Source organism: Papilio polytes, unplaced genomic scaffold (genome assembly GCF_000836215.1).
Source record: "Papilio polytes unplaced genomic scaffold, Ppol_1.0 DF824191.1, whole genome shotgun sequence".
NCBI classification, from domain to species: domain Eukaryota; kingdom Metazoa; phylum Arthropoda; class Insecta; order Lepidoptera; family Papilionidae; genus Papilio; species Papilio polytes.
In genome coordinates this window covers 3,767,444-3,795,399 of record NW_013525013.1, presented here as the reverse complement: position 1 = coordinate 3,795,399, position 27,956 = coordinate 3,767,444, and the positions used below count along the sequence as shown (strand labels likewise).

At 32.8% G+C, this 27,956-nt stretch overlaps 1 protein-coding gene across 1 annotated transcript in view; it reads right to left on the bottom strand.

Moving 5' to 3' along the window:
• Positions 1 to 27,580, bottom strand: part of LOC106110735 — a 114,265-nt gene extending 86,685 nt beyond the window's left edge. Inside the window, exon 1 of the mRNA XM_013292632.1 lies at positions 26,903 to 27,580. Within this exon, the coding sequence (XP_013148086.1) occupies positions 26,903 to 27,175 (273 nt within the window). The 5' untranslated portion in view covers positions 27,176 to 27,580. The remainder of the gene's footprint in view (positions 1 to 26,902) is intronic.
• Positions 27,581 to 27,956: the final 376 nt, after the last annotated feature.

The following is a 27,956-nucleotide window of genomic DNA, read 5'->3' as shown; positions in this document are numbered from 1 at the left end:
TTATTAAAAAGCCCTACACTTGCGTCACGCTTTCGGCTACATATATTAATGCCATTAAACTTAGGGGGTAAATATTTTGGATAAAAACCCTAATGTGGGAAAGAGGCCATAAGTTGCTGCCAACATCAAGGAAGCAAGGTTGTCATCATGTCATGACATTTGTAATTGATAATTTGACAAATGTAAACAATAACATAAATTTTTCATAATTTGATGCAGATGAAGTCGCACGGGAATAGATAGTGATAAATATTCACAGACGACCAAGAGAACAGAATATAAATGGACATTTGTAGTAAGCAGTACCTAATCATACTAATATTATAAATGCGAAAGTTTAGATGGATGGATGTTTGTTAGAGTCTGTAGCCTAAACGACCGAACGGATTTTGATAAAATTTGGAATAAATGTAGAGGATAGTCTGGAAGAACACATAGGCTACTCACTCACTTGTGTTTTTTTAATTCCACGCTGACGTAGTCGCGGGCGAAAGCTAGATTACCAATAAAATTTTAAATTAATACAATATGGTTATATCTTAATTATAATTATGTAAATCGTTTACAAATGAACCGCATTACGCAAGGATAATGAACTTAATTGGAACTAACGATGTTCAGGCCGTATCCTCAAGCCGTCCCACTCGCCTTTGAGGTTTCTCGGTAAGGCTGAGCGGATTATGAAACGGCAAAACCGGTCCGACATAACTTACGTGTAACATAAGCAACTTAGACGCAGGACGCGGCAACTTAGACCTTATGTTTTACAATACTAGACTAGATAATGTAACGGATTTATAACCAACAGATTTGAGAAACTGCAATTAAATAAAAATTTAGTGGGCGTAAAATAATTGAAATGGAAGAGAAAATTGTTGCACTATCAAAGGTCCATTAAATAAGCTATGGACAATCATTTCTTACTTACAGTGTCAACAGTTCAATTATGCAGTTAAAATTGTGAGTTTATATGCAAAATTTTAACTGTCAATTGAAATGTACAGCTATAGTTTTGCTTATATACGCACAATTTCAACTGACCAGTACTATTTTTCAATGAAAACTATCAGTTAAAACTTGAGGTGTGTAACGGGCTTCATGTATATTTGAATAACGATTTTACTCCAATGCACAAAAATCATTATTTAGCTCTAGCTTACATTTACTTTGGTTTACAATAAGCCAGTAAATAAAAAGTAATTGATGTAATAAACAATTACACCAAATAAACAAAACTGTAACATAAAATGAAATGTTCCTCGTAACATAACAAATTATTTTATGTAACAATAAAAGTGAATGCAGTTTAAACAATAAACCTTGATTATCTGTGTAAATATTTTTGCTTTATCTGTGGGAAGACGAATTACACTATTATTTCCCACACTAATACATAAACTTTAAAGTATGTTACAATCCGAACCTTTGTTAGTTAAACAAGCAACAACAAAAATGTCGTAACGTTTATAAAAAGTCGAATTGACACAATTGATTTCTATTGTGCCGTATAAGCATAGAAGTTTCAACATGACGTAGCTAATAAATTCACTACGTTACCTTGATTGATAGCTACATTAAACGGTGGAAATTAATTAATTTGTTATAAAAAAAGATAACTTCATGTATAAAGCGATTTTTTTTATCTTTATTAATACACTATTCCGCGACGTCGTCCGCGTGGAATTAAAAAAAAAAAGTAAGTACCCTATGTGTTCTCCCAGAATGTCCTCTACATCTCTACTGTTACTATATTTATATTACTAGATGTTTTATACAAATCTGTTCAGCCGTTTAGGCTACAAACTCTAACAAGCATCCAACCATCCATCTAAACTTTCGCATTTATAATATTAGTATGAAGTATGATTTCTTTCATATATATTTTCACTTCCATTGTCGTTTATAAAACAAAATTTAATTAGACTAGCCCGTATTGATATAAGCATTTAGGATGTTAATAATTTTAACTTTAAGATCAAAAATGTAGGTAGTGTTATTTACGTGGTTTTATTTTAAAGTTGTATAGATTTATAATAATCGCTAACTCGCTCATATTATCAAACATTATCTTCACATAAACTAAACATATAGGAAACTCTAGTCTTCCGTCCTCACGTGCACGACAGTCGGCGCATGTAAAATGAGACATACGACAATACAAGATCTTAAGAACAAAGAATTCAGGTTTTATAACGTCGTCACCTTCGAATTAGTATAAAACATGGAAATGAATTACAAAGTTTGCATTGTTAAAACATTTACATAAAACATTTTGAGTCTTTTAAAAACCGAACTGGAACGTATACCACAACATGTTTGATTGCAATGGAAACGGAAGAACAAAATGTATTTGGTGTCTTAATATCATAAAAACAAATGTTAAAGTTTGTCGTCTAAACCGACCTCGGATTTCGAAATTTTATATTTATATGGATGTAGAGCATAGCCTCGAAGAAAAAATAGGCTTTTAATTTTTTATTTAAGCGGTCAAAATCGCGGGCAAAAGCTAATGTTTCATAAAGTTACCAGAAGTATTGAAGCATCGCATGCCACAGTTATTATTACGGTAACATTTAGATCGCGTGATCAAGTATGACCGATGTTTTACACATCAATGTCTTTTTACCAATACACTGTACAACAACCGTTAGAAGTTACGTTTCCTCATTGCACAATCACTTTCAATAACATCCAATATGGCGGATAAACAAAAGAAACGCAAATCAATTTAAAAAATGTCACGATAATAATGACGGAAATGAATCGTTTGGTGTAAATTTAATGAACGCATTCTCTTGTTGGTTGCGAGACTTAAAAAGGAAGTATTAAAGGTTAATCAGACGTATGATTCAAGTGTGGCAGTGTACAGGCGGGAGTCTAGACTCGTAAGCCTATGTATAGTACGACAAACTTTTCTGGCCCGGTGTGAGACACTGCTAACGCTGTTGGTCAGTCAGCAAACATGTAACATATACTTTATCTTACAACATACAAAATTAAACAAAATGTAACTGACATTGATAGCAGGTGTCTCTAAGATATTTTACATTAGTTTCACTTCGACCTACAGGGCCAATTTAGTTTGTAGCACTATATAATGTTTAGCAACAGTTAGCAAGTATTGTCCAATAGCCAGTTGTCATTGAAACGTGCGATATTTAATCTATTTATGACATTCATTCAATGTTGTCTATACTAATATTATAAAGAGGAAAGTTTTGTATTTTTGTATTTTGTATGTATTGAAATAACTCAAAAACTACTGTACCGATTTTAAAAATCCTTTCACCGTTAGAAAGGTAATTTATCTGTGAGTAACATAGGCTATGTTTTTTTTACTAATTTTTAATTTTACGCGGGCGAAGTCGCGAGCAACAGCTAGTTTTTGATAAATGCCAGCACTACTTATATTCTATCTTTGTGTTCTATCTAGCTCTGTAAATAAATGTCTCATTGCTATGAAATGTTGTTAAAACTGTGATATCTTTAATTAAAAAAATTATGGGTGCAAAAAATTAAAAAGCGAAAATCAAAAGGCGTTCAAAAAATTGTAATCCAGAAAAAAATGCTTAAACAACTGTTACAGTTCAAAATATCATATAACAATAGAGTTTAAGTAAAAAAGGATGTTTGCTAAATATATTTCAGCGTGTTCGCCAAATTACGTATATCCTAAACCCCGCAGACGTCTAGACATGGAAGTCTAGACTAACAAAGTTCCATCCAGACGTCCAAGATCTATACAATGCAAATATATGAATGTAATAAAAATAATAGAGTACAAAATTGCATAAAAATACTTTCACTTATATTATTAAAACTATTGTATAACAGGATGCTATTGATTTCATAGAAAGCACGTATAAGCTATTATTTGTCAAAAGCACTTATTACACTAATGATCTTCGTAATTTTATTACTCGACTACTGTAATATGGTCTAGTACAATTTCACTTACGTGTAATTACCAACTGTCTGGATAAATTTCTTTTTTATAATTGCGTAGAAAGTAGAGGACAATTAATAAGCATTAGCCCTTGCCTACTTACAACTAATTTTTACAGTTACTGGCTTTCGCTCGCGACTCCGTCCGCGCGGAATTGAAAAGAAATAATGCAAGTAGCCTATGTGTTCTTCCAGACTATCCTCTACATTTGTGCCAAATTTCATCAAAATCCGTTCAACCGTTTAGGCTACAAACTCTAACAAACATCCATCCATCCATCTAAACTTCTCATTTATAATATTAGTATGATATACGAGTGCATTTTTATAGTAGGATACAAAGGAAAACGATCACATGGTCTCTATAACAGCGAAATAAATAAAATTAAAAAGGAGAGTTCTAAAACAAAAGGTAGAGTAGAAAATGAACATCTTTATTCTAAGAAAAATCAGTATCAGTTTGTTAAATAAATAAATTATGTTTGCCTTGTAATCACGGTACACCTTTGACTAAATATTATACGACTGTTTAGTCGCGATTTGGTTTCTATTAGCCTATATGGAGGTGCGCACACTAATTGATTTTTAGTTGTGTAAACAGTTGAATTGGCTGCAAAATAATCGACAATCGCACACACGATTGCGATAGTTTAGTCAAACGTGTGCGCCCGCTCTAACAGAGGCTTAAAATTGATTTTTATCAATCGTCGACGCCGTTACTCCGCGTACGTGGGCTGTAAACAATATACTATAGCTATGATTCGCGTAATTGATTTACATTTGTCCGACATACAAGGACAATGATCTCACGCGAACTATAATAAAACGATGTTTTTTTAAACATCCCTACATCATACCTATTGAGTGAGTGTTTGTTTGCAAACACATTAATCAAAACTTCTACTCGTAGAACTATTTGATGTTAGTATGATTTTGCTTATATTTAGTTTTAGAAATGCATACTAAATCCATTTGTTACATAATACTTCTTTCTATTACATATAATAAAAATGGAGTGTCTGTTTGTAATATCAAATGAAAAATTCCAGATTTCGGGAAAATGTATTTACGGTGTTGATAACGAGAGTCACATTTAAAAAATTGTTGTCTGTCCGCAAGCTGGGCCAATTTCGACCGGACTTGCATTGAGCTGACATAAACGGGCATATTACAGACCACCTTTTTATCTTAATATTGCGTGGACGAAGTCGCGGGCAACAGCTAGTGTTAATAAAACGATATTATTCTGTTTAAAAAGTAATGTAGAAATTGAATTAAATAATAGAAGAGTCCATAATACACTTCGTTACAACAATGAAGTCGTTCACTATTTGCTATCTTTTTAAATTAACAGGATAGCTACGTTAGTGTAAAGGATGTTACCGCCCTCTTGCATTTGTTCCACTTTACGAGACGACGAAAAAGGTACTTCGCACATAAATAGGCTGATTAGGCAAGACACGTTCTATCTGTAAGGACTTGAAAAGGAAACTTGCATCATTTATTCAGTCTTGACTAAACAGTTTAGAAATTTATTAAGAAATATTCGAATAAAATGTATGAAATCGACATGAATCATTGCAGAATACTAGCAAGCGATATGTATTATTCAGTCATATTGCCATTAAGTTAATTAAAACGATATAAAAAAACACTTGAAATGTGTACATTCGTTATTACTGAAGTTATTTTTGTGTCAAGGTCTTGTAAACATGCATTTGAACGGTCACTGACCCTTTTTTTCATTCGGATCTTAAAAATATACCGATTTACACAACCTACACGTAACACAATATTGTTTTGCAGTGAGCTCGCATTGTTTCCAAAACGGTAACCTTGTAACCAGTTAGCGAACTGGGAATCAAATGTCAATATTTTTATGAAAAAGAACCTACTAGGAAACTTACAGATAAATTACATTTCTAAAAATGAAGGAATTTTTAAAATCGGCCCAGTAGTTTTTAAGCCTATTCATTACAAACAAACAAATAAAATCTTCCTCTTTATAATATTAGTATAGATTTATACTTGAAACTATAACTTAAAAAGGTATCTTATTAAATCAACATATTGTCCAATATTTTTTGGATTAACGTCCTCGAGAGAGCTCTTTTCCTATTTGACCTTGAAATATTTTAAATTTAGAAGTGGTTAAAAATCGCGTTTCGTGTTACTGATATTTTAGTGCCGTAATTAAACATTTAAGTGATTCATTAATATTTTTTTAGTGCGTGTACAGTGTCATTAATTTGTAAACGTAAACATTGTACAATTTATTAGACCAAACTCGGTATTGACCTCCATTGGTAAAAATTGGAACGTGACGAATATAATAAGAATCCGATCATGTCGACTTTGAATATTTCTTAACATTTAGCTACATCATAAAAAAATAATTGAAAAATATTAATTAAGCAACTTTTAAGGGTCTCTAAATGATTGGAGAACCATATGAATTATTCTTATAGCGAGAACTCCGGTATTTAAAAAATTAAATATAGCTTTCGTACATCAAAACTATACTATTATAAATGTCTCTTTTGTAAAAAAAATACAAAAGTGAGTAGCCAATGTGTTCTTCCAGATAATCCTCTACATCTATACCAAATTTCATCGAGATCCGTTCAGACGTTTAGGCTACAAACTCTAACAAACATCCATCTATCCATCTAAACTTTGGTATTTACAATATAGGTTAGAAGTAAGACCAGATAGTAGTTAAAATCTATTATTATTGTATAAATATTATACAATAAGTAATATTATATCTTTGAGTGCAAGATGATTATATATCGCAGTATAAAAAAACAAAATAAATAAGTTTTCTTAACTGGGTATTACCACGTTAGTAAAGCATTTATCAGAACAATAATAGAAATTATAGATTTGTTGAACACAGTACATTGGTCGTATTTGTAATAACAGTCATGTTGAACCATTGTTGTAGTGAATAATGAGTAATGCTGACTTACTCTGTTCTTATTGTTATCGGAATTGGCGGTCTGTGCTCAGTAGGTCAGCACTTGTCGATGTTTAAACCGCTTTTTCACGACAATAGGCGCGCGACTTTAGCGATGCGACATGAACAGCTCGCGAAATGGTAACTGAATCTCGTGGCGAGTTGTAATAGTGGAAATAGGGTCTAAGTCTAAATAATTCGCAAACGTTATTACTTTAAACTATATCTAATCACGTCTTATCTAAGTAAACATACTTCAAATAAAGCAAACATAGACTCTCCTTTTTACGCAGTCACATTCATTTAGGGTTTTTCTATACTAATATTATAAAGATATTTTTTTTTTGATGGTAATAAAACTCAAAAACTACTGGGATGATTTTAAAAATTCTTTCATCGTTTGAAAAAAAAAATTATCTGTGACTAACATAGGGTATAATGCACTTTTTTTTTATTCCACACGGACGGAGTCGCGGGCGGAAGCTAGTATTAAATAAATTTTAAAATGTTTGTAATTAAAATCACGATTATATTATGGTCAGTCAGTCAGTCAGTCAAAGGGTAAAAAGCAAGTCGATACCTAAATTCAATCATAAAAACATGCTTCAACACAGTCTAAATATAATTCTTCCATATTTAAAATTATCCCGTGTGTTTCAAATAAATTTTCGCTACAAAAGATTATAATGTAAACACAATGGTACTGCCAAGCCGCAACTTTCAGATTAACAGATAATTTTTTTAGACATTGTTAGTTTCGAAGTTCTGCGTCATCTTTCACGCCTATACAACGTGCCATATTTCTGAAGATTATTAATAGTAGATACATTAAACTTTTAATAGCTTATTCTGATCTTAATTAATCCAAAAATAGGGCTACGCATTTTCCTTACAAAATTCTCCAAACTATAATAAAAGAATTATGCTGCGTTAAAATGATGAATTCAATTAACGCTTAAATTTTTCTGGTTTACGTATTCACTTGTTTTTAAGTTTAAATATCGTTTGCCGCCAAAAACGGGAGGTGTTTTAATTTAGTTTACTCTAGCTGTTGCTCGCGACTTCGCCCGCAATAAATTAAAAAATATAGCCTACGTTACTCAGTGATAAGATAGCTTTTGAATGGTATTTATTATATAAGAATTTTTGTACTCGGTCTAGTAGTTTTTGAGTTATTTCATTACATACAAAATCTAAAAATACAAACCTTTCCTCTTTTAATATTAGTATAGATATATGTAGATGGTACAGATTTATCTAATTTTAAAAATAAACAGTATTCATAGATCATAGAGAACGAATACTAAAATCATCGATGTCGTGAAGAGAAAGTGACCACACAATATGAATCCTGCGCACATATAAATATGACATTTACTTTCACCTGCATCGATGTCAATGCAGATTTGAAAACAACAATCGCGTTACAATAAAATATTGTTTTTAAATGTTAATATTATTTAAATTATAGATATTAAAATACAAATTAATTCAAATTCAATATTTCATGGTTGATTTCTGCATTATTTTATTATATTTTTATTTATAACCTTTTAATATCTGTGATTATTTGAATGGATTTTAAAATTAATGTAATTCAAATTACTTTTGATTTCGCTATTCAATTTTTATACTGTATTTTAAAATGTCTGGTAATTTTCCAAATCACTTAATACAAAGTTAGTTAGATAACCTTTTTCTTTTGTAAATAAATATTAAAACTATCTTTTGAAAGAAACTTAAATATATTAGGTTTATAAACTTAACCTCCACCGGTTACCATCAGGTAATATGAAGCCTTGTTTACCTGCAACAAAAAGGTATCAATTAGTTTAAATTTCTCTCATAAATGTAGACAGGGTCATGTTCATGGAAAATGATTTAATAAAATCAATACTATTATAATAAAGCGTAAACACACAATTCTTTGTTACCTAAGATGTCAGCAATTACAGCATATTTTTGAATATTTTGACATTTGCTATTAATAATTTGACAAATGTAAACAATAAAATAAAATTTTCACAATTTCAAGCGGGTGAAGCCGCACATGAACAGCCAGTCTTGTTATAAACTTCGATCAAGAGGCCGCTACATATTGTTTATGATAAAAGTATTTGAAACACAGTGTAACTTTTTATGGTAAAGCCCATCGTGTTTACATGAATTGGCTAAAGTAAGTAAGTTTCATATTGCAACATTTGATTGGATGTTTGGAATCACTCGGGTCATTGTTAGGAGTAGGGTTGCCAACTTTAACAAACTTAGAGAGGAACAAAAATGGCAAAAAAGGGTCCATTTGTTTCGAATACATCAACGTCAAACCCTTAAGTCGGAATATCTACAACGCAAACCTGTTAAATGTCGAATTTCAGATAGTGACAGCCCTAACTGGGTCCCGAACAAGCACGTAACATTCCATGTCATTGTGGTTGCCGCGTTACCGCAAAAACGAACAATGCTACTTTTTACCTAATCATTATAAAATACCTATAATGACTGTAAATGTATGATGTTGGCAAAAAGTTACATGTGTATGTGTGGGGATTTCCTAAAACGTGCGTTCGCACTACCGAAACAGACATATAAAACATGTTGAAATACATATAAAAAAAATTGAAAATCGGACTATATTCCTAAAGCACACGTCCATATTTGAAACTTAATTCTTTTAACACGCGTGTGCGACCTTAGACTATCTAAAAACGGATTCAGATATCTTAAATCTATTTTAACAATCCTATTACGGATATATTGTGAAAGCGTATTGTTTTATTTTGATAACTGAACTGAATCCGGGTCCATATCTGAATAAATTACATCGGCTTTATCGGACACAGTAATGGCGAGTCCTTTGTCCTTGTTTGCATTGACGATTAAGCAATAATGACGCAATGCACTGGTTGTAACCAAAGAAGAAACTGTTTCGAAACTGAACCTGCATCAAATAAAGCAAATGAAGGCTTACTTATGCATAGTAATTTAAAAAGGTCTTAATTACTGAATAACTATAGAATGCCGAATAAGTCAATAATCTGTAGTATTTTTAACTCAGTGTAAAAACTTTTACTTTCATCGAAATTGTCACAAAAATAGCAGTTACCTAATCTACAGATACTGAAGATCTTATACAAGTATTTAATCTAAAAAAATCACGACATTTTTATAAATAAAATATTGCTTTTTAATTCATTTGATACAAGCTTTTTATTAATTATATTATGTTAAAGCTGTTTTTTGTTAATGGAAACAAACAGAAAGTGAAAACTTGATTGAAAGTAATTTGCTTGAAACAGCAAAACCTAGTTAATTTCTAATCGTTAGAAGAATGTTAAAGAAAAACACTAGAGATGGTACAACTTTCTTGTAGTAACGATATCAAGAGAGATGTCATCAAGAACGCCATTATAAGTCTTCAGACATTTAATGTGTTTATAATTTTATTATCTTCATATAAATAAACATTCCGCTTAACTTTGGTAATTTGCTTATTCGTTCTTGGATACCGTGAGGGACCAAAAGACTTTGGTTTTAATTAAAAATTGCGCAGTTTTGTTAGCATATTTTGACTTTTGAAAAAAATTACTTTCATTCATTTGTTTGCAGTAATAATCTTTATTGTCATTGCAACACTTATATCTAACGAGCTGTTGCCCGCGACTTCGTCCGTGTGTTATTAGAAAATATACAAACTATATAAATTATAAAAAGTTGCGTATCCCTCGGGAACCGGACATTTCTCGCTGATGAAGCTTATCCCATGTGAACTCCAGACTTTGTTTTATATCTGTGCCAAATTTCAATAAGATATGTTGAACCGTTGCAGAATGATCGAGTAAACATTAAAAAACTAAATTAATGAATCCCACGGCAACCGTAACTATTCCCGGGATAAAAAGTAGCCTATTTGTTCTTCCAGACTATGCTCTAAACCTGAGCCAAATTTCATAGAGATCCGTTCAGCCGTTTAGGCTACAAACGCTAACAAACATCCATCCATCCATCCATCCATCTATCCATCCATCCATCCATCTATCCATCCATCCATCTATCCATCCATCCATCCATCCATCCATCTAAACTTTCGCATTTATAATATTAGTAAGATGACGTTATATCGACAGAGAGACAATATAACGGATGCAAACACACGTTCTAAATTTAAAAAGTTAGCTCATGGAACTCTCCGCGTACGTGACGTACGTCGTTTCAGATAAGCGATTTTCCACCGAATGGATTCGTAAAATTAAAAAATCATACATATAAGTAGATAAGAAGTTAAGATAACAAACGCTTTGCCCTAATAACGAGCTGTCATTGCAATTAAGTTTATGGGTGGCAAACATGAGTCTTCCAGATTATCCATCGATCCATCTAAACATTTGCATTTATAATAATAAGTATGATGTAAAGGTTTAAATGGATGGATGTTTGTTAGAGTTTGAAATCTAAACAATTGAACAGATCTCCATTATATTTGGCATAGATGTAGTGGGTAGTCTAGAAGAACACTAAGGCTACTTACTTATGAATTGAATACTTCGTGGACGTAGTCGTAGGGCGAAAGCTGGTATAAAAAATATGATGACAGTGACAGTATGACAATCAAAAATACAGTTTTAGATTATTATAGGGTTGTTTCCAAATTATTCATAGTTATTGGATAAATGTGATAAATAATTTCTTTCTTTGGTAAGACTAACTTTTTTCAACATTTGGTTTCGATAGTCAGTACCCACGGTTAGTGTGTGGCCTCGATGGTGCAGTTCATTGTGCGACGTACGTCCGGAAACTTTTTGTTAATCCTCACATAGCAAAAAAAATTTAATAAGTACATCTAAGTACACATGTCAATGTTCGTGGGAATCAAGTCAAGCTATTGTTAACGATTTACGTTATAATTTATGGTATCATTAAAACTTGTTTTCCAAAAAATACATTTTGAAAAAAAAAAACATTTAAAAACAAAACATTCAATTGTGCTGTCTTTTCACTAGTTATTAAATAGATATATTTATGTTTAGAAAAATCGCGAACGATCATACATTGGAAATAACGACGCGGCAAAATGATTACCAGTTTCCGGCGCAGTCACATGGTAAATCATTCGTAATTTTTCCAGTACTCTTAAATCAATTCACAAAAGATTATACATTAAAATATCAAACAAAATATTCGTTTACATGATAAAAAAATATAACATAACTTAGGTTATAGGTGTTATTAATTTAAAATTAACTTAATCATTACTAAACTAAACTGAAGTTACATGAAAACTATTTTCAAAATTATTTTCAAGCACATAGCTGTACTGTTCATGAACAAGCTATTCTTTACTTTACGAATATAATCGGTTGATCACAATCTATCTAAACTGATATTTTGAAATCTCACGTGGACGAAGTCGTAAGCAACAGCTAGTATAAATATTAAAAAAGTTATTAAAGAACACATTTACCGATACACATAAGATAACGAGGTTATCTGTAATAGGTTGTTTATTTCAGATTATTGGTGTTAAACATACGATTAAATCGTTTATTTGATTTACATTCATTGTTGGAATTTCACTACAAAAGTAAAAAGTGATATAAAATCATTCTCTTTATGTGGTAGTAAACCTATATTAACTTCCAAACAGCTGTGCGACGATTCTCGTAAACGAGAAAATTATAGCATAACATGCCTTACGAGTGTAATAGCTTGATAGTTACAAAGCATTATGATGTTTTGTTTTATAGGCAACTAGCTGTTCCCGTGCGCATCCGCATGAAATGTTAATCACTTTATTTCATTGTTTATAGATGTCAAATGTCAAATGTCAAATGTCAAATGTCAAAATTCAAATTTATAAATGACAACCTTGCTTCCTTGATGTTGACAGCTTGTAGTTTATGGTCCCTTTCCCACATTAGGGTTTTCATCCAAAATATTTACCCCCTAAGATTAGTAGCGTGAAAATATATAACCTAAAGCGTGACATAAGTGTAGGGCTTTTTATTAAAAAATAATTATTCATAAATATGCTGTAATTGCTGACATCTTGGGCAACAAAGAAGTGTGCACTTACGCTTTATTATAATAGTATAGATTCTACTGAATCTTTAATAAGAATTTACAATTTCCGATTTACAGTACTATATTCTAGTTATGAGTATGGAGGTACACCGGTAGAGGTAGACCTAGAAAGATATGGATGGATTGCATGAAACGTGACTTGATCAAGAAGGGAGTGATGACTGAGATGACGTATAATGGAGTTATGTGGAGAACAAAACTTGTTGCGCCGACCCTACGGGAATAGTATAAGGAAGAAGATGAGATAAAATAGGGATACAAAACATTCTCTTTACATTTTTTCATTTACATACTCTTATAGTAACTTAAAACAGACTATAGCTATTAATATTTTAGTTAATAATAGCCGAAAATAATTTTAAAGCCAAGTATAATGTTTATGATTTAAAAACTAACCAATAAGATTTGTAATTAGATCTACCGTTTTAAACCATACATTTCTATCACAAAACTACAATAGACGACAAAACATTACAACACGTATCTATTGAATTTGATACGTGGGATTTAATCATTTACAACATACTTACGTAACCAAACATCACTATCGTATACTTCAAAGTTATAGTATAGTTTAAAACAATTACAAATACAAAGAGCTATACTAACTACGGCTCGCCCATTTCCGTTGGCAGAAGATAAACGCATTTTGCTGTACACGTGCCTAACACTGGCCATTTCCAAGAATGTATTAAAAAAAACACATGTAATAACACATCTTTGTCGCTTCTCTGATATTTAAAAAAAGTTTCATTATGAGTAGAGTATAAGTTACATATCTTGATTTGTAGAAATCATGTGTTTCTTTTTGTGAATTGCAATATTATGATTGCGATCTAAAATTATCTTATACTTTTTATTATCCTAACTTCAATCTTGCTTCTTAAATAAACTTAGTATTTTAATAATAAATAAGAAAGTAATCCTGCAGATTTTACATAGATTTCTCTCGCCAATTGTATCACAATTTTCTTACAATACTAACTTTTGGGCGCGACTCCGTCCGCGCGGAATTTAAAAAAAAAACGTAAAAAGTCTATGTGTTCTTCCAGAATATGTTCTTTAGCTGTGCCAAATTTCATTCACATCCGATAAACCGTTTCGGAGATACCTTTAACAAACATCCATCCATCTAAACTTTCGCATTTATAATATTAGTAAGAAGTAAGATTATACAACATTTAAATACGTTTTGTTTTTATTATCTTATCATTAAAGCATGTAATTTTCTTACGATTTCACTTTCTAACGCATCGTAATTTACAGAAAATCGATTTCATCACAAGTTATCTATAATACGAATAATAAAGTGATTGTCCATGAATACTTTATGTAATATCTTAAAACGTTGAAAAGTAAATGTGTAATGTGATTATTTATCTATCGTTTTTGTGTATATTTTGTCCCCAATACGTTTCTTAAGTACTTTAAACGAACGAACGAACGAACGCGAACAGATTTGGTGAGATGGTTTAGTCACCAACTATAAAAAGTTAAAGAAATAAATACTGTTTGAATTAATTGATTGGAGAAAAGATAAATTTGTCTTTAGTTATAAGCAACGCAAGTACATAAAGTTGACAATTTTTTATTTCATATTACATACAGACATTCTAATTATATGCACAGATAGTAAGCATACTTATAATTCCAAAGCATATTACTGTATATTAAGATTCATAAAAGAAGTTATTCCAGGCTTTACAGAAGCCTTAAAATATCAAATATGTATTTTTGTATGAATGAAATATCTGGGCCGCATTCAAAAATATTTTACCAATAAAAAGCTACGTTATCTTTATATTTTTTAAGTCCACGGAGACGAAGTCACAATTAAAAGCAAATTTACTTATATAACACTAGTAAATTAAATAAAAAAAATATTATTATGTATTTACGAAGAAGGTTTTAAGTAATTGAGGTCAGGTAGCGAGTACTGGCAACTGAACATACTGTTACAGTTATGTTTTCTTTTCGCAACTTATTGGCCGCATCGACCTACTGCCAGTTACACCTAAAATAAAAAAAAATCTGCCTTGTTACCGTTGGTGATTGCTTTTTCGTAACTTATATAATGATAGTAACATCAATGAATATCCATTATAGAAATACTTCCTTTGAAACATATTGTCGTCTTCTTTTATCAAAGAGTGCGAAAGAGATAACATATATGGTACAGTTTTGATACTGGAAACCAATATTAACGTTACATGTTACCATTTAAGTTTATGTCACTTGGGTCACTTTAATAATAAACGTAACGTTTAAAGATGTAACTTATATTGTTTCTACCCAACTTAACCTTTTTCATGAAATAAATAATAAAATTTAGCAGTTTAATAAACCGTTTAACCGTAAATTTTTATAGGATACAAAGCGCAACTAAAAAGCAACTTTGTTTACGTATAGAGAAAAAGAAAGTTAAGAAAATAAACCCAACAATATCGATACATGATTTATTCTCATAAACCTATACTAAACAAGAAGCAACTAGAAAGTGTGAAGTTGGTCACAGAACGACGCGAAACGTAAACGGTCATTGACAAGCGAAAATTTTATTAGAAATGGTAATATTTCTCAAATTTTACATCGATAATTATAATAGGCATTTATTAAAAGTCAAATACCATAAACAAAATACAGCAAATAAAACAGATCAAACAAGAATGACACAAATAACCTGTATTTTTCCATTCAATAATTTCACAAATTAGGTCAGTAGTCCACATGTGATTTGTAAACAGACAGTAATAACACATTCCATAATACATTGTAGCGTACCTACATTTAAAAATGGCGAATAACAAGGTCTTAAACTCATAAATAAAAGGTCTACCCACAAGACCTCTAGTTCTTATCGCAAATACAAAAGGAATTCTGTGTTCTAACAGATTAATTTTATAAAATTAGATAAGACACCAAACATGAGGTTTTCAGCCTCCAAAATAATAAAGCCATCGAAAAAAACGCTTACAAAGAAGCACTATAGAAAAAAGACAGACAATAACAAAGGAACGGAGTAAAAATAATTTAATGAGTCGCGCGTCATTATGAGAGCTGGAAAAGTCGTGAGTTGCGGCTGACGTTGGCAACTTTCCTGCAATTAGGCTGGTCGTTAGTGGGTCGAGGGGGCTGGCATTATTGTTTCACCCCTAATGAACACCACATCGCGAGGGAACGAGAGGAAAAAATAAACCCCTTTAATCTTCGAGCCGTATGATGCCACAGATTTTTATAGAGCATTTGCCCTACAAATGCAGCAGTAGGTTGTATTTTAAATATGGTTTACACAGGTTTTTTTATATTTATATAATACTAGCTTTGGCCCGCGATTCCGTCCGCGTTAATTAAAAAAATAAGATAAAACATAGCCTTTGTTACTCACTGATTACTCACTGATAGCGTAGCTTTTTAATTGTGAAAGAATATTTGAAATCGGCGAAGTAGTTTTTGAGTTATTCCCTTCGGTACTTTGTTATTTTCAATTGATTTGTCATGATTGTCTTTGTTAAAGGTGTATGAATTTCAAAGAATACCTCCTTCTATCAACACATGTCTAATTAAAACTACAAATTAATTGGACGCTCTTTCATGAAAGGATGTTAAAACACGGTAATTGTTCCCCTGGCCTAATTCTTAATTCACGACCTTGTTCAGTGACCACATTGCTGGCTATTATGCAAATGCCCAAACTTAGCTACGTTCAAGAACAATATTCACTAACTGCATAACATTTGTTTACTCCTATTTTATTTGTCTACCGGCTATTAATCGTGAGTGCAAAACATACTTCATTCAGTTTACTTTTCATCTATACATCTATATCATACTTATATTATAAATGCGAAAGTTTAGATGGATGGATATTTGTTAGAGTTTGTAGTCTAAACGGCTGAACGGATTTCGATGACATTTAGCATAGATGTAGAGGATAGTCTGGAAGAAGACATAGGCTACTTGCATTTGTTTTTCTAGTTCCGCGTGGACGGAGTCGCGGGCGAAAGCTAGTTCTTCATAATATTAAGAAGAGGAAAGATTTTCGTGTGTATTGGAATAACTCACAAAGTACTGGGCCGATTTAAAAAGTTAGGCAGAAGCTAGTCAAGTCTCAATGATAATGTATTTGTTCAACAGTAACGAGACATTTTTTTAACTAATTTAATTTTAAAGTTTTGTATTATTCAATTAACCGTTAAGCAAATCAACCTTGAAGTTTTTAGATATCTTGGAAAATTATTTACTAAGAGGATACCGGGCTAAGAAAAATAGTAATTTATATCTGTAAATACAAATGTAACAAAGTGTTTCACGAGAACATTTCCAGGTCAACTATACAACACATGTCCGGTAGAGTTTCTTTACAGCGCGCGCACACCTTTGTCGAAAATATCGCACAACTGTTTAGTCACGTTTTAATTCTTATGAGTATATGGAGGTGTGGACACTACTCGATTTTTAGTCTTGCAACTAAACAGTTGAAACAACTATCGCACAACTGTTGTGCGATAGTTTAATCAAAGGTGTGCGCGCGCTCTACATCGTGATACCAAACCGTGGAATTTGACAAAAATAAATCGTTTCACTTTATACCTTTCACATGTCAACTTGACACATAGTTGATTAGCAACACATTTGAGGCGGTTTCAATGTGGAACATTTAGTTCTTGAAAAAATGAAAAAGCCCGGAATTCGGGACTATTACTCGAATGACCTAAAAACGCCGCTTTCAGTTTTCGCCTTGTCAAAGCTGTCCCGTAACAGTGTCATTTCTTACATAATGTTAATTTTCACGCAATCTTAACTCATTTGGTGTCGACAGAGATAGCGAATACACTTTAATGTCGATATTTTTACTTTAATAAGAAATTATTGACTCAATCACACATTCACACCAATTTTTTCTCAGCAAATTGACTGAAGACAATGGTTATTGTTGAGAAAAGAGAACTGACATTTTAATAGTAATAGTTTACGAAGATGTATTTTTAACAAATCACCAAACAGATTAAATAGCAGACTCTAGAAAATGTAAAGCAGAAAACAGAGAGCGTAAACTTTAAAAATAAAATTTATAACATTCTGTATGTAAGGAGGTACACCGGTAGAGGTAGACTTACAAAGAGGTAGATAGATTGCGTTAAAGGTGACATAAAGAAGGGAGTGATGACTGAGATGACGGGAGATAGATTAACCTAGAGGTCCAAAACCTAGTGTCCTGACTTAGTATAAACCTGGTATATACAATTTATCCCACAGGATTAGGATAAGGAAGGTATGATGATGATAATATCATAATGTATCGACGCATCTATTGTTTATGTTACAAATACACACGTACCTACTTTTAAAATGTACGTATTCATTTATAAGACAAAAATAAATCGACCAAACTAAACGCTTGCACGATTTATTTACATTAACATCGGTATAAAATTGTGCGAAACTCGTTAATCTTCAAAAATTTAAAGTGTGCGTAAAGGTACGGCGAAAAATAAACATTTAACGTTCGATAGCCATATGTTAGATCGGTTAGCCTCAAATTTTAAGATCATTAGATATGTAGGCATTTTCTACAGCGTTTCATAAACAAGTCTTGGTACATCTTAAGGATACTATAGTAAGATGTGTATACAATCATCAATAATCAATTACTATGAAGACGATTGCCCTTTGAAGTTTTTTTTTAATTCTAACTTTTATTTCAATCAATACGATTCCAGTTCAAGAAAAGAGAAAATTATGACACAGGAATTAAACGGAGTTCAACATTCAGGTTTTATGTGAATTATTTTCCAGTCTACAATTTAAAAATAAAGACCAGCTCAACAATAACTTATGTGAAAAAGTGTGTATTTTCTGGAAGATTCCGTCCTTGAGAATCGATGGATAACATCGATTTCACAATTCAATTAACATCAAAGAGTTTCCATTACGATAGATAATCGATCATGTTATTCTTGGCAACCCCACCCTATATGAGAACGAATACTTTTTCCAGTACAAAGAAAACTAATGATAGGACACCACATTAATGTACAAAAAAATCCAATAACTTCAAAATTAGAACTAAGAACTTCTGTAAATCATAACTGAAAAGGACATTAATATAAGTGTAACTAACGTAATTAACTTAAACACTCAGATCTACTGATCCCGCCAGAATTTCGCGCTATTCCGATACGTCTGAATGACATTGACAGCTGTCAGATAGGGACGGGACGTATGCCAATAATCTAGTGTTGCGCCAATCCTTCAATGCCGTACTGATTTTCCAAAAACCTTTTCTTCCATAACCGGTATTATTACATTATTTAGTCACGCAACATCATTTAATAATATCAAGTATGTTTATTTTCATTCCTGACGTTTTAGTCATTATATAAATAGCAAACCATTAATTAAGCGGATAGACGACTTATAATAACAAAGTAGAAATTTAAATTTCAAACGTTACCATTGTGCAATCAACTAATATGAATTAATATTCACAATATTTCGCATTGCAATTTACAAAAAACTGGACTAAAAACTCGCTATAGACTGGACTTTTCTATTGCAGTGTAACGTAATCGTCCCGCTTGGCAGACCAAACGGCAATAACAGATTATTTGTTTATTACATCACGTTATCTATCACATTGTATTTTACAGGATTGAAAATGGATTTAATGACGAATTTTAGCAGAATATCAGACATGTTTGAGTACCATAAAAATAAAAGTAATCACAATTCTTCCTTAAAAATCAAGCCAAACTTTATGGACTGTCTATCGTATAAATAGGTAATTTTCTTTGCTTGAGTTACTTCTTAGTCTTCTTCTTCTTTCTATCTTTCTTCTTACTATTTCATACTTACAATTTATTCCTTAAAATCCGCCTAATTTTAAAAATAAAATATGTGTCCCATCAGATTTGGCATTGACATTTTAAAAATTGTCATGAAATCTCCATACAAATTGTGACTTATAATAAAATGGCTAGTCAGATTACAAATTATCGAATTTCACAAAAAACAAGTGGCATATACATTTAGGCAATACAAGTAGCAGAGGCTAGTGACGACAAAGGCAGTTAGGTACGGTTCATTGCACAGTCGAAGGTCCGTTGTTTATGTCAATGGAGGCTGCGCGAAACCAACTCGTTTTTACCAATACATCGCCTTGTTATTTAAATATCTTTTTTAAATAAACTTTATTTGTCAATATTTTAATTCTCGTAGCATTTAGATCTTAAATTATGAATCTGAGATTTTCATTTATTATTTTGTTTATCGAATTGAAAACTAATACTTTAGTACTGCGTTGACTTCAAGTGCATATTTAAAGAGTCGTTACAAGAACGAAAGAACGAAGAAAAATTACTTAAATTATAATACTTATATTTAACTTTTTTTAACTCAATCTTTTAAGGTCAACATTTTAAAGGTTAAGTGTGTGACTTAAAATCAAGTAACAATGAAAAGCACTTGATAGGTTTCGAGAGCAATTTAGAGCAACCTTGAGCCATTCCCATTCATTGAGACTTAGCTTTGGGCATTATCGAAAGGGGATTGGTAACTTGCTTTAAATATTTGTTCTAAATACGCAGAACATTGATCTTTTAATATCTATTTTACATCAAAAACGTTATCTTTTACGTGATTAAGATAAAGGAGCTGAAATACACTTTTTTGTTATATTTTTTTTTATAACATAAGGTGGCAAACGAGCAAGCGGCCACCTGAATCCGCCAAAATGGCGAAGCGACCGCTGCCCATAGACATCCGCGATTGCAGATGCGGTGCCTACCCTTATCCGACAGAGGAGGAGACGCACATAAAGAGGATATTTCCCCTTCCTATGCATCTCCTCCTCCGTCTAATCCACTTCCCCTTCCCATCCCCTCCTTATAAGAAAAGGGTGGTAAAGAGAAAGAGACTTAAATTAGGCCTCCGGCACCACACTCATCAGACGAAACACGGAATTGTTTCCATTTCCCGCCTGTCTTCTGTGTGGTCGTGGTATTACACCGGGCTTGCCGGCTCATTCGTACTAAGATGTTAAAGCGGGCACTACCACTATTTCATACCCATTCTTTTATAATCTCTATGAAGCCTAAACATAAGCATTCTGTTTAAAGCGCAAAGTAATCTTGATAGTCTTTACTTGCTATGAGTTTTCATTGTATTAATATCTGTATTATAACAACATAGCCATCTCATTCGATTTGATAATACCAGAGATGACAGATTAACTGTGAGATGCCACTGAACTGTAACGAGAGAAGGAATTTTTTGCTACTTTTTTATTAGAAGAAGTCTCTGATTGGTACATAGATAGGATGGTGTTAAAAATGGAGAGGATTGGAACTACTAATAGAGGTAGAATTAGCTGCAATATCAGGTCATTCGCGCCGCTCCGATTTATATTATATATACTCTGTACTTTATTTTATCTGTGCAATTGTTCATGGCAACATCTTACATAGTCTTAGGTTCTCCTTACTTCACTTCCTCGTCCAAGATGATTTGTAAAAATCAACTAAATTACAAGCGTTTTCTAAAAATTAAAAATATTTTTTTTTATTTAGTCTTCCTTTATGGAACAGTGTTAGACTATTATAACACTTAATTATTGCACGGAATGCGCAAACGAAACAGCTTTAATACAAAATAGTTGTCGATAGGCATGTACTCAGATTACTAAATCATATTACAGTAATATAATCGGATGTTTGTTATGTATATCTTGTATCATATACGCCCACTTTTCAATATTACAAACTTCAAATGCAACTAACGCGTTGGAGACAGATACCGGAAAAAACATTTCGACTGCTTTTTTACATTGCGTAGTTTTTAACACTTATAATTAGTTCCCGTGTCCTAATAAAAATTGTGTGCAAATTTAATTATATAATATATCACTTTAATATAATTAAAAATCTATTTTCCTTTCTCTAACTTACTGACTGTTTTATGATTTTGTTAATTCCCTTAACCTAGAAATAGTGAACTATTAATTTTACATTAATTTATTATTATTAGCATATGATAACCAGATTTAAAAGTATATTACAAAAACTACTACAAACAATTAGAAATAATCAACTGAAAAAGTCAAGAAAAATAATTGATGTAATACTTGTTTTAAGATAAGAGTATCGATTAACTAATGTTATCTATATTTCAATTACATTATTAAAGATGTTTATTCAGAAATTAGATAAATAATTCAACACAAAAAACACAATTAACATTTTTAAAATATTCCCCGCTATAATTATTTGAAAATGTAGATTTCTAAAACGTAATACTGAAGTAAATTAAAATTAAGAGAAGATACACACACCATGTTGAATAAAAAAACTAGTCGATCTCGACTAAACAATCTTGATCCTTTAGCAAAAAATTCCAATGAGCGATGACCAGTACCTCGGCACCACCGGTACGGCCTAGGACCGGTTCCTGATGCAAAAGTGATAGTCACAGAGGGACCTCGACTAGACCTGATCACTTGTTCTACTTCACAACTGCATTATTCACATACTATAACTTTCGTGTTTATATTTGTTTGGCAAATCATTGACAATTGTAATGGTTGATGTATCGCTACAAACACTTGAACATTTCGATACTGTTATTATTGATAAGGGAAGTTGGATATATAATGTCGACTATTTATTTGTTTATTGATATTTTAAGAGACATAAGTAACGACCATGCTTTTATTAACAGTACTAATTTACTTGTACCAAACTAATTTTAATACTGCCAACTTCTACATTTTCGTTAATGAATATTGATTTCTAATTATATAAGTCATTGTTAATATTTATGATGACGTTATGAGACAGTACTTCTCGAATCCGGCTTCACAAACTATAAATAGTAAACATGCACGTACATATTTGTCGACCGTCGTATATCAATGGAAATGGCACCCGTCCAATTACAATGGTTTTATGTTTACAAACACCTAGTGGACACTCAAAATATGTACTATCTATTTCAAATACGAAACGTGACACGGTAATTAAAACAAAAAGTTTGAAAGATCAGAACACTTACAAAATAACCACTTTGATTTGTACCAATAACACTTCGTCGAATCAGGGCCAATTTTAGATACATCAGTATGTTAACGAAGTTAATGTATCAAATATTTTAAAACCCGCCGTTACATTGATTGCAGCCTTGTGAAATGCGGTTAACTATACAATTCCGTTACAGCAATTAAAAAAACAACAGAAGCCTTTCCCCTACTCTATGGCAGATAGTAAATTCAGTTATTGTTTTGAACATTAAATTTTAGGTAAATTGTTCTAGACACTAACAAATTACCAACCTCAAGAATACTAAACTCAATGTCTAAGGTGCGAAGGTTTAATTTGCCCTATACCTTTAAGGGAATTACTTGGTGACCTTCTAATTTTCTCTCAGAATCGTTTAACTCAGCAAAATTCCTTCTTATAAGAGAGTTTTAAGTGTTATTCATACATACAGATAGTAAAGTTTCTGTTAAGAAATAGACTTGGCATGGCAAACGTTTCTCACACGCGCCAAGTTAACTAAGTACGGATTGCGACATCACTTTCACTTGCAATCGCTTCGTTAACTGCTTCAATACATACTTTGGTACTTAGGAACACCTTCCAGGACGTTTAGAAGATTGTTTCCCGGAACTTTACTTGCGTCAAAAACTTAGTAATGATGCACCATTCCTCATTGAAATCTCCATACTAAATTTCAACCAGTTCCGGTTAGCCATTTTGGATTTCGCGCTAGCAAACATCCCACCATTCATAATTTAGCATTTGTTTGGTTTCATCAATGGATTTAACTCTGACAGCTTTCCATTCATTGCTATCGTTCACGTAAGTCATATTCCTTTTTTTATATTTCTTTGATATTTCTTACGTCGTAATCAATCCAGTAATCGTGAAAATTAAATTTTCATGTCAGATTCCATAATAAAAGCTTCACTAACATGATTCGGGTCGATGTTTACTGTATACAAAAATAAATGTCCATCGGGGTGAATTATTGAGGTTGAAATAATAAAATACCGTAACAGAGAAATAGAATTTGCGATTTAGAGGTCGGCCAATTGTGCGTTAAAATATGACAACGCCGTCTCGTTGAGCAATCGATAAAATCTACGACCTTGGCTGGAATTATCTTTAATTCAATTTAATTAACGACGACATATCAAGATCTAACAGAAAATAAACGCAGATTTCTAATGAAAAGTTAACTTCGTAAACTACCCATTTATTTAACTGTTTAAACTTTGAAACATTACCTTAAAAGATATAGAGACGGCTCAACTCAACTTAACAGTGGTAGTGCCCGCTTTAACATCTTAGCACGAATGGGCCGGCATGCCCGGTGTAATACCACGACCACACAGAAGACAGGCGTGAAATGGAACCAATGCCGTGTTTCGTCTGATGAGTGTGGTGCCGGAGGCCTAATTTAAGTCCCTTTCTCTTTACCACCCTTTTCTCATGAGAGGATGGGAAGGGGAAGTGGATTTGACGATAGAGGAGATGCATAGGAAGAGGAAATATCCTCTTTATGTGCGTCTCCTTCTCCATCGGATAAGGGTAGGCGACGCATCTGCAACTGCAGATGTCTATGGGCAGCGGTCGCTTCGCCTTTTTGGCGGATTCAGGTGGCCGCTTGCTCGTTTGCCATCTTATGTTATAAAAAAAAAAAAAAGGTTGATCATACGTGAATCTTTAATTCGTTTTAACCAGTTATTAGTGTACAGTTAAGAATATGCCTAATTCTGCATCATTCAACCTTTCATCAAGCTTGCACCTTAATGATTAGATTTCAATAATTCCAGTAACAATAATTATTATCATAATGACCAATGCCCAACTCACACAAAACATATTCATTTAGAAATAACTATTAATGAACAAATTATCTAATGACTTGCTCGGAACTTTGTTCCTACGGAATTAAAAAAAAATCGAGTAAATCACCTATTTTTTTCACCCTAACATAGGGTAACCACCAAGCCTCAGTGGGGAAATAAAGCGAGGTAATTATGATGAATAGTAGAGTATAGATTAAATGTATAGGGTTGACAATAGAATTCGCATCTCAATGGAAACTCACGGTAAAAGACGACTAAATCGTACAAATTAAACGACAATAAGGAAGAACGCCCACAACGACTGCATTACAAAGCCAGGAAATATCACTTAAAGACATGAACACGATGTTATATTAACTTTGTGGGCATTTAATTTATATCTAGACTGTTGCAAAAAATGCAATCATGCATTTTATTGAAGTCTTTTCAGCACAAATATCGTGAAAGACAATTTTGTTAGCATAGTTTGACTACGAGACACAGTTCTTTGGCATATTTCTTACGCAAGTGTACGTGAATAAAGTGATCAACAGTATACTATTTACTTAGTTAGCTAATTGTAGAGTTCCTGATACGTAGTAAAGTAAAGTAATAATTTTCTAATACACGCACAAAATAATACCATACCAGGATATATTTTACGCAAGACTTCATTTAATACAGAATTCGATATGAGGACGGAAAATACAATGTAAAACACCAAATTGCGTGCAAAATTAATTTATAATCTAAGCATGATAATAATTAATTTGAACTATATAAACTCTCTAATACCCATCATACTAAAATTATAAATGCGAAAGTTTAGACGGATGGATGGATGTTTGTTAGAGTTTATAGCCTAACTGGACGGATCTCAATGAAATTTTGCATAGATGTAGAGCAAAATCGGGAAGAACACATAGGCTATTTGCTTTTGTTTTTTTTTTTTAATTACACGCAGACGAAGTCGCGGGCATAAGCTAGTTATATGAGACTTATTTCAAAATCCTTGTAACTTTTGTCAATAAGAATGAAATATGACTCATCTAAGTCAAGAAAAGATGATATGACAGCCGAGGTTGACAATAAAATCATGAAGAACGCTCGGTTCGCCGGCAATGACAAACGTAAACAATAGCCAACTGAACGGAGGCGCACCTCATTGAATGGAGAAATCCGCAATAACCGACGTGACACAGCAGAGAAACGTCTGATAAAACTGCAATGAGTGGACATACATTTACATGCAAGACATACACATCGCACGCGTAGCGCCTAACTCCAACGAAACCTTTTACATGCCATGAATCCATAAATCGCACGTCTCTACAAATAATTTGAAATTGCTGCCGTTGTAAAAAATTTTCCAAATAGAGTCCTGTTAACTCTACATATGATAAAGTTGTCAAAAATAAGAATTGATTAAAATCCTATATCTATCTGATGTTTCTACAACGACGACATTTTTACTACGATTCGTGAGGTTAAGAGAGTTCTTTGACTGTCTTGGACCTATGGCCTTCTTTCTGTAAGGCGCCTTGGGCAGTCGTCCCACCGCGACCTACCCTTACGCCAGTACTGTCCGATACTTGTCTAATTACAGTTTCAAACCTTATTTCGCAGTCGGTAAACTAAGTTATAAAGAGTAAGTTAAATTGTGACAAAAAATATGGATGAAAATAATACAAACATGAAAAATCAGTGATTTGTCCAGCGTCTACTGTACAATATCAAAATATTACCACGGTAACTGAACGAATGAGACACGCCTATACAAAATACGACAATGGATAGGTACATATAACATAACAATGACGTTTTCAAAAGTTACATGCGATAGAACATTTTTAGCGTGACCATCGAGATGACTGGCCTTCGTACAAACGATTTATTTGCAAATACAACTAGTGTATTTAATAAAACTAGCGTAAGTACTCATAACAAAAACATTCGCGACATTACACGATTAAAACCTGTTTTTATCAATCCATCTGTTGATTGTTATAATTTGTCATTAATGTCTTTTTAAGTTGCTAGATGGCAACATTCCTTAATTAACAAAGATTCATTACCTGTTTTTGCGTCTTGTCCGGTAGTATAATAGAGAGCTCAAAGGATCTGTTCTTCTTATCGCGACTACCTGATTTCATCAGCTTGGATGATGAACGAGTTATACTTTGCGCCTTTTCTGGCAACTTGAGCGCAACAATGGACATGCTGCGCGAAAGGCGCCTCCCAAGCTTGCGGGTCCTGAGCGACATTGACCCGCTTAAGCCTCGCTTGCGGCCCTCCGCGGCAGGTGTCGTTTCCTCCACGGACACTCCTTCCTCACTTGCACCAGCCATCGCACTATCCTGGTAACGCCACTGGTACGATAATCACAACGTCAACAATCACATCTCCGATAAAGTAATCCTCAAATTGGGGCAATCGTTAAGCACTTTTTCTTCAAGTAAGACCTAATTATCTGTTTACCACTGCACTTTCAGTTGGTCCGCAAAACTTGAACCGATATCCGAGATGAATGCGCGGTCAGATGCGAATCATATGGTCACAGTGGATAGTAAACTGGTCTATCGACCTATTGCACGATTGAAACTGTCGATGTCTGTACAAAGCACAAGTTTGTTGATGTGAATGGAGTACGCGGGATTACGTTTAATTTAAATGTGCAAGGTTATCGCAGAGCGACGCGAATTAATGAGAACGATACGCGACGTGCGCGCGGGCTGCCGCGGGCGAGGCGACTGAAATTGTAAGCGTCGCAGCGCAGAACTGTACCGCCCCCGCTGAACCTCGCAGCTGCGGCTAGACCGAAATCCCAATTACTTATCGAAGCCACAATAACTAGAGGCGACACTAAACAAATGCTTCTTTTGTCAGACGCAACAAGTCAACGTCGCTCCCACGAGATTTTTGACACCAAATCAGGACGTTCTTAACTGTCCTAACGGCATCTAACAATTATGCTATTGCGCGTTATTTCCACTAGCCGTTTTCATCTGTACAAATGCCTCCTTAGTACGTATTTTTATAAATGTACCTACTATTTAATTATTTTAACAACCAATAAATACAGCCTAAACTAGATTTATATTTCTGGTGTGTACCTACAAAAAAAATTTA